This window comes from Adiantum capillus-veneris, chromosome 26 (genome assembly GCF_014529385.1).
Source record: "Adiantum capillus-veneris isolate H3 chromosome 26, ASM1452938v2, whole genome shotgun sequence".
NCBI classification, from domain to species: domain Eukaryota; kingdom Viridiplantae; phylum Streptophyta; class Polypodiopsida; order Polypodiales; family Pteridaceae; genus Adiantum; species Adiantum capillus-veneris.
In genome coordinates this window covers 27,873,258-27,882,031 of record NC_140956.1, presented here as the reverse complement: position 1 = coordinate 27,882,031, position 8,774 = coordinate 27,873,258, and the positions used below count along the sequence as shown (strand labels likewise).

Here is an 8,774-nt window from a genome sequence, read left to right as displayed (position 1 = left end):
TGGGCGAGATTGATTGTGACCCGCTTGCACTACCATGGGATTCTCCATACTAAACAGGATCCTTATGAAGTTTTTTTTGAGTCGACAATGGGAGCGTGTGAAAGGGGGCCAAGCCCAAAGGTTTTTAAAGCTTTTAGTCGAAGAAAAAAATGCTGCATCGACTGCAGTTCATGGGAGGAAGGGCGCCACTTGCAAAGGGAGCCGTTTTGGCATGCACGAAGAGGAGCGCCATCTGTTTGGCAGGTGATAGGTGGCGGGCATCAAGAGAAAAGGTTGCACCACCTGAGGGGCCGGGTTAAGGGATGGTATGATAGAGCAGTCATGAGCGCAAGGAGAAGGGCCATCTGAGAGGGAGGAGCAGCCTGTGGTGGTCGAGGGGGGTGCTCATGCAGAGGTCCTCGAAGGCTTGAAGAAAAAAGGGTGCCATGAGAGAAGAGGGCGGACAGTGGCGGGGTGACACAGGAGTCAAGAGCACGGGGAGTCCGTCAGTTTGCAGGAGGGCGAGCTGAGCTAGGCTGTGAGCAAGAAGAGCCGCCAATGGCTGGGATAGAGTTGGCAATACAAAGGAGGCCGAGCAAAGGGGTTTGAGAGCAAGGTAGCCTACTTTGGCGAGCTGAGAGAAGAGCCGACAATGGGCTGCAGAGCAGGATGGTGTTAAAGGGGGGACTCGTGGCCTTGGACAAAAGAGGATTGAAGTGCTGAGTCAGTGGAGAGCCGTTTTTTGCACGGGAGGGGTATTGTGCAAAGTGGCCACTGTAGGAGAAGGACGGCCAAGAGATGGCGCTACAGATGTGTAAGGAGGCACGCCAGGGCAGGTTTTGAAGGTGACAGCTACATGGTGTGAGTAGGATAGCTCGCTAAGAGCATGAAGGAAGGTTGAAGGTCGGAAGCACCCATAAGAAACCTGGGCGAGAGAAGGCTGAGCAGAGTTGGGATCCGTTGCATGGCTGGCATTGAGGAAAAGTGTTGGACAGCATTTATGGGGAGTGCAAGGAAGGGGCAGCCAAGCGTCGAGCCAAGAAAGAAGGGATGATGCCATTTACAAAGGGTGCAGGGGTAGAAGAAGAAAGAGTAGCTGCCGGGTTTTTTCATATGGATTAATGAAGCAAGGCGAAGTGTAAAGGCTTCGAGGAATATTTGTTATTAGTGCCATCGTTGTACCCAGTTTTTTTTGTTGGATTTTCCACCAATGTTCTTGTCTGTTCATCTTGTCTCGTGTATAGCGCCTGTGGTAGCATTGGCTCCGGGTCTTTTTTGTGTGTGCACACACACAGAGAGAGAGAGAGAGAGAGAGAGAGAGAGAGAGAGAGGTTGGGCGGGCTTAGTGTGTGTGGTTGCAGCTTTTGTGAGGGTACTATGCATTAGAAGGTATGGTTGTGTGTTGTCGAGCCAATTATTCTTGGGATTTATAAGTGATTGTGTATAGCCGAGAAAGCTCGAAGGCAAGCTGTGCAGTGCAAGTTGCAGAAAAGTGTGTGTGTGTGTGTGTGTGTGTGTGTGTGTGAGAGAGAGAGAGAGAGAGAGAGAGAGAGAGAGAGTCTGTGTGGTTAGGGGTGCAGGTTAATCCCTAGGCAGGTTAATCCCTAGGCTAGAGAGAGGCAATTTAGAGTGTGTTGGGTTTGTTCCCCCTTCTCCCTTTCCTGCACAGTTGACTGCAAGAAATGACATTCTGCAACAAGAGAGAGATATTGTATACAACGAGAATGGTCGCTTACACCAGAAAGTCATGCAATGTGCTCAACAGGTTGAAGGCAGCAACGAGACCATCAAGGAGCTTACACAACAACTCAGAGAAAAAATAACAACACTAGGTCTTCGCCAAAGAGAAAGAAAACTAAGAGACATCGAGGACTTGAAAGTTGGTTCGGGAGGAACCAAGAAAAGAGTGCAAGCCATCAAGTGAGTGCATCTATCCTTCTTAGGTTTATATTCAAAAACTCTCACATCTCTTACTGTTAACATGCTTGCGTAGATCTTTGCTCCACCCTAACAAGGAAGTGGAGTGTAGCACAACCACCTCGTTGGCCCATTACAAGCTCATATTGAATCGCAAAAACGTATCTGGTCCCTTGGATGCTAAGCGCTATGGTAAGATCGTTGCTAAAAATATTGACAACCTTTTATAGGAGAACCAACTCACTGCACGGGATGTTCAATCAATTTTGGATGAAGTTGGTATATCCAATAAGGGATATGCAGCCATTTTAAAGTATGTAGCATCAATTTGCAGTGCTGTTCCACTAGAAAAGGGTTTTGATTCCTAACTCCTCTTACTCAGGTTTGTGCAAAGACATGCCAAAAAGTTACGCATCAAGCACACGCTACTTCCAAACCCTTTCTCTATTCAAAAAACAAGACGGGAAGTCAACGAGGAGGTGCTTTAAAAGCTAGCAAGTCCTTTGCACATTGGATCGACATACAGATCGCCAAAAGGAGACCAAATGGTTTATGACAATCATAACAATATTTTTTTATGATATGATCACACTGCAGTTATACATTGTGCAGTTGTTCGATGTTACTTCTGAAGAGTGCAACGGCGTCCTGAAGTTTGTCATAAAGCTAGATGAGTGCGAGCTTGTAAAGGAGACAAAGGTTGAGCAAGTCTCACAATCACACTTATGAATAGAGCTTTGGATACAAGCATTGAACAAGATGATCCTCAAAACTTTAGTGTGCAATCTAAACACAACATTTTCCTTCTTGCGACATTCAAGGTGCGTAGAAGTTATGTTTAAGATAATTTATCGTTATGTTTTAGTTGAATGCTTTCGAATGTGCATTATAAAAAGTTCAAAATTATCCATTCAAGTGTCCACTAAGAACTTCCATATATTGAATTTGGTTTTTCATGAAACAAAACATACCAGAAACAATAAGCGAATAGAGAAATGGAAAGAAATTGGATGTGGAGGGCATGGGATCCTACAATGTAGAGTGACACATGGGTGGAGACCTAAAAACCTTGAAATGCATGGACAACGTTTCCAAAGGAGCAACAAGCCAAAGCCCTTGCTTGTATTGCATGGGAGCGGTTCACATCCTTGACAAAATATTTTGGAGAAGAGCTCCAGATAGGCATCTGCACGACCCTAACTTTCGACCAATTTTGCAAATCCCACTATCTAGAGTACACATATGCACAATGCATGCACTTTGTAGAATAATAAAAAAACTAATTTTTCTCTACATCTGTTTTTCTTGGACCACTCGACCTCTCTCTACGAAGAAAAAAGCAATCTCAGCCTTAGAGACGGCCTTCTTAGAAATGGGTTTGCACTGAGGACCTGTTAAGATAGAGGAGGATGAGAAGAGATCGAAAAATGGCCCGGGATGTTCCAAGGAAGCTTTCAATTGGTGGTGTGAAAGACCGACTCTTCCTTTCAGTGCCCAAAACTGGACGCCAAAGTGCATAAGAAAGAGAAGCATTAAGATACAACATGTGGAAAAATTTGCACAATGTTGTAGTTGACCATGCAGACAATGGTGTAGCAAGGACTCGCAAAACAAAGGTATGGAAAACCTTGGTGGATGCAATATTCAAATTCTGCAAATTGAACTCATGGGCTGATGGCGACTATACAAAATTCCAAGAAGCTGTGGAGCCCTTCCACAAGACATTCGTAAGTGAGTGGACAAATCAACATATTACTCACTACATGGTACTGTAATTGGTTTGATGATCTTTGAATTGAAAATACTCATCCTTATAATGTGTGCATGCTTTGTGTGTAGCACATTATCTGTAATCACATGCCTTGGTTTGCAAGGCAATATGGCATCTTGGGTGTTTGGTCTACACAGGGCATGGAAAAAACTCACTACCAAGCTTGTACTGGTTATTTTAGTCACACTGGACATGGAGGTGGTGCAGACAAAGCAAATAGCTTAGAGGAGCTACACCAATGGATGTATCGAAAACAAATGCATGGGTCACATTGCAAGGAACAAGTCAAACAAAGTCAGATTGGCCATGCGGAGAGATTAGCCAAAAAAAGGCAAAGAAAGGAGATATGGGAGTTATCGTCTGCGGCTAGACAACATGTGGATTGACGGCTACAAAAACAGTGCGGGAAGGGTTTGGACAACACCGTTGCAAGTTATGCCATAACTCTCAGCCATAGAAAGATCCAAACACCAAACTTAATGTATTTAGAAGAATCAATGTAATTTCAGCTTTTCATATTGTCAATGATGGTTGCAACAAAATTAAAAATGCAGCAATACATTGATACTCTATCATTTCAACTTTTCATAATGTGAATGATGGTTGTAACAAAAAAAGTACATTGCAAGACATTGCTACATAATCAATCTAACTTTGATCCATAAAACAGATACATTCTATTTATTTATAGTCATCTAGAAATGATACAAAATATTATGGTCTCTTATCCTTATCTGAAGGACCCTCTTCCTCATGCCTTGGTCTCTTTGAATGACGAGTTTTGTCATCAGCATCTGTCGCAAACAAGCACGTTGAGATTGAGCAATTGGATCTCCTTAGATGCCTCAACCTCCCGGGACTCTTCTATAAGTTGAATGATTGGCTTCTTGTTTCAGCAGATCATGTTTTCCATATTGTGGCAACTGGCATGGGTCTGTGATTCCACAAGTTAGACCATACGCAACATGTGACAAAAAGTAGCGACTGTGCAGGCCATACATGTAAGGCCCTACACCAAAATTTGAGACCGCTGCTTGCTTGTTTAGTAGCATCACCTTGTCTGCATTCCATCTGATGATTGCGCCTTGAAGGGGATCGGAGAGCACCACAGACGGAGAGTGAGAGAGAGAGAGAAGGAGACACACACGATGTGGGTGGGGAGACTCAAAGAGTGAGCAGTCCCCTATACACTTATGCTATGTATAAGGTATACAAGTCAGTGGACGCCCAGACTCTGGGCGGCCGGGCAAGGCACAGACGCCTATATCCCAACAACCTCCCACTTAAAGGCGACCGTGCCTTTAAGCAAGGAAACCTAGTCTAAAGACTACAAAAGGTGAGAGAAAACCGCTCTTAACGGATGCCCACTGGCTGGCTGTGATCGTGTGCATCCGGCTGTCCTGCTACCGTGTAAGTCCATAAACCACCAGACATACCGCACACGTACTGCAAGTATGTACGCAATACCTGCATATCTCCCTCGTGCACTATGCCATCATCAGTCAACAAACGACTGACAACCCCAACTACAAATGCTCCCACTGCAGCTGCGATATCCGATCTCAAGATCAACATCTCATACATGAGACCACCGAATGCCGATGCAATGCTAGCGGGCCCTGCTAGCTCTACGGAGCATGCATCAACATATATATCCCTGGCAATAGGCATCTCTGACTGACAAGGCGTGTCAGCCACATGCATCTCCTGACTGTCCACAAAAGACGCATCAACCTGTCGTGCAACCTCAGAGCACACTAGCTGCTCTAGGTGTCTGCTGGAAGACATATCCTGCACAACTATATCCCCATGCTCACTGTCGAGCATAGAAAGGAATGACTGCATAATCGATGACATCTCAGTCTCCTCTGCAATCATCCACTGCAAACATGACCACTCAATCTGCTGCGACTCACTAGAGCTCTCATGCTCTAACTTCGTATGCATAGACTCTTGCACAACGTTCTCCTGTCGTGACTCACTAGAGCAAGACCGCTCTACCTGTCTATCCTGCATAGAAGTATCTCGCACAACTGACTCTCTGCTTTGCTCAGTCACTAGCAAAGCATGCATGTCTGACTCTGTCACCTCTCTGTGTGACTGCTCAAGTCATGCCCAAACTGTGTGCACAACGAGTTCACTACTCTGCACTCCATGCAAAGCACCCTGCAACCCATGAGCAAAAGAGACTCACCTGATCTCTCGCTCTCTACCTGGCTGCATGATCACAGAGACAACACCGTCTCTCCCGTGATCCACATGCAATGGGTAACTTGTACCACTCCTGGCACCTCTCGCAATCACTAGCGAACCCAAATGCATCACAAAAGATCGCTCAAGCAGCGATACCCGACATCCACTATCCTGTAATTGTCTGACTGAGATCAAATCCCGTCTCAGATCTGGCACATAACACACATGACGCAGGGTAAATCTCATACCACTGGGCAAGGACAAACATATGTCTCTTGTACCCTCAATGTCATACACAGCACCATCAGCCATGTGCACACAACCAAGTCTCCCACTAGAAAACGTGCTAAACCACTCACGATGCGACGTGACATGGAAAGTAGCATCTAAATCTAGTAACCAATGTGAAGACAATGTGCAATCCGATATGCAATCCGTAGACATAAGATCGTCTGAAGACAAGCTAGATGTAAATGTGACATCACCGTCACAAGCATACTCAGTAACCACCGTACTGATCTCACTAGCATCTGTCATGCCCAAATTTGCATCACGCATCTGTCGCCTCCGTTGTCTCAAACGCCTGAAACATCGACGCCTAATGTGCCCTCTATGTCCACAATGCCAACATGTCAAGTCTCTATGCCGTCGAGACTTGCGTGTGGGATCAATCTCTCCCATGGACATAGAAGTGGGACTAAACTCCCCTGTAGACATGGATGTCGCATACATAGCATGTAAACTCTGCCATAAAGCATGAGTTGTAGTCTCCCTCGAGACCTGCCAGTAAACAGACTCAACCAGATGCAAACGAATCGTAGACATTGCTAACTCATCAAGATCCTGCCAATCATCATCACGCATAGAATTGGGCTTCGCCGATAAACCACGCAAGGGTTTATCTTGCCCCAAATCCGCCAATGCAACAAGCATATGCTCCTTCCAAGCAACAAAATCTGCACCATCAAACTGTGTCAGACCATAACGCTGGAAGTCAAATGAAAAATCAGCCATAATGCTCGCAAAAGAGCAACCAACAATGAGTAGCAAATGTCAACCAAATCAGCCCTAAACTGGCTCGAATCGCATCAAAAAAAGTCTGCAAATATGGCTGTAAATCAGCCCCAAAACAGCCCCAAAATTCAGCTCTTAAACAGCTGCATAAACAAGTCACAAACGTGTCCCAGATCAGCCTACAACTGAGCCATACATGGACACCTGCAAAGAGGAAACAATGGCTGAAAATTCAGCACCCAAATAAGCCCTCAAACCTGCCTGTAAACTTGTAAACCTGTAGCTGAAACCTGCTGAAAAACCTCAAGCCATTAGTGCTCGAATCCGGCTACCTAGCTCGTAGCCACACAAGCATACATCACAACATTCACTCTTGTGAGTGTGTCAAAATAACTGTATGTCTGTCAAACCCGTGAGCTAATCACCAAGCCCACACTGTACGGTATCGATGCATACACACGCACAAATCTCCCACCTGCAGAGAACACCTCACGTAAATGCTGAGTGCAACCCGCAATCTCTACCTAGATCGCATAAATGATATGCATAAAACTCCTGGGAAAATTTCATCAGGGTTTCGTCAGTAAAACGGCCACAAAACCAATAACCAAACTGACTGCACGCTCAAAAACATGAGCAACCAAAGCGCATCAAACCGTACTCCAAATGCATGCACCAATCTCCATACTTTGCATACATCATTGCAAACACCTGCAAATCTAGTACACAAATATCTGCTCTACCTGTGACTGCCAAAAAACATGCTCGAGGCATACATTGCCGAGCTCAAAATGCAATCACATTAGTCTCCCTAAGCATCAAACCACATAAGGCATACATCGTATCCTCCCACCTGTGAGGAAACTTGCAGCAAATGTCACTCTCACATCTGAGAGCAAACCATGTGTGGAATCCTCGACACACAATAAACATTTGCTACTGCAAAAAATTCAGCGTTCAGAATTTTAAAATTCTGATATGACGAGCACGTCCGGAGCGTGCCAAAACCCCAAGGTAGACTTTTGGATCACATGTATCCGAGTCCGGGTGTGAAAGCTATGCCAAAAACCTCCGTTTCGACCTAAAAACGCAGCATAAACTGCCAAAAGAGGGCTGAAAAATGCAGCTCCTCAACCGTAGCTCGAATGAAGTTTTTGATGGCTCGAATGGCTTCAAAAGGGGGGTAAAACGGCATAAAACCTGATGGAAACGCTCTCAGAAAGCTGAATTTGCCGATGCCGAAGTCGAAACCCTGTTTGCACTCTTGAAAGTGCGCGCGCGCGGACGCGATTTCGGGAATGAAACTGGCTCTCCGCTGTCATCGTGACTATGCACACATGCGCTCCCTCCGCACCTACGCTCTGATATCAATTGAAGGGGATCGGGGAGCACCACAGACGGAGAGTGAGAGAGAGAGAGAAGGAGACACACACGATGTGGGTGGGGAGACTCAAAGAGTGAGCAGCCCCCTATACACTTATGCTATGTATAAGGTATACAAGTCAGTGGGCACCCAGACTCTGGGCGGCCGGGCAAGGCACAGACGCGTATACCCCAACACGCCTCCTAGATATCTTGAGAGTGTCTTCAATACAAAAAGAGGGAATTCAGCCTTGTCCTCGGAGAAGCCGGAATGGAAGCAGAGGAAGTTTGGAGTGTTCAAATTCTCCAAGTATTGACCAAGGGAGGAATTCTTTCCCAAGTATCCTTTACCTCGTCCACGGAGACAAGGAATGAACTTATCATCATAGACTATGAGCTACAAGAAATAAAAGCCAAAGTGTTGGTATATACACATGAAACTCTCATACAGGGAAGCAAAAAAATATTTACACAATAGTATACCTTCTGATTTTCATCTTTTTTGAGTAATGTAGCATTCCATAAGTCAAGTGTACTC

General features: G+C 45.4%; 1 protein-coding gene across 1 annotated transcript; it reads left to right on the top strand.

Annotated features, from left to right (window-relative positions):
- Positions 1-306: 306 nt before the first annotated feature.
- LOC147423171 (uncharacterized) lies at positions 307-2,693 on the top strand. The gene is made up of 2 exons (XM_086501837.1): positions 307-1,899; positions 1,973-2,693. Exons 1-2 carry the CDS (start codon positions 1,727-1,729, stop codon positions 2,124-2,126), a joined length of 327 nt encoding a protein of 108 aa, XP_086357963.1. The 5' UTR covers positions 307-1,726; the 3' UTR covers positions 2,127-2,693.
- The last annotated feature ends 6,081 nt before the right edge of the window (positions 2,694-8,774 follow it).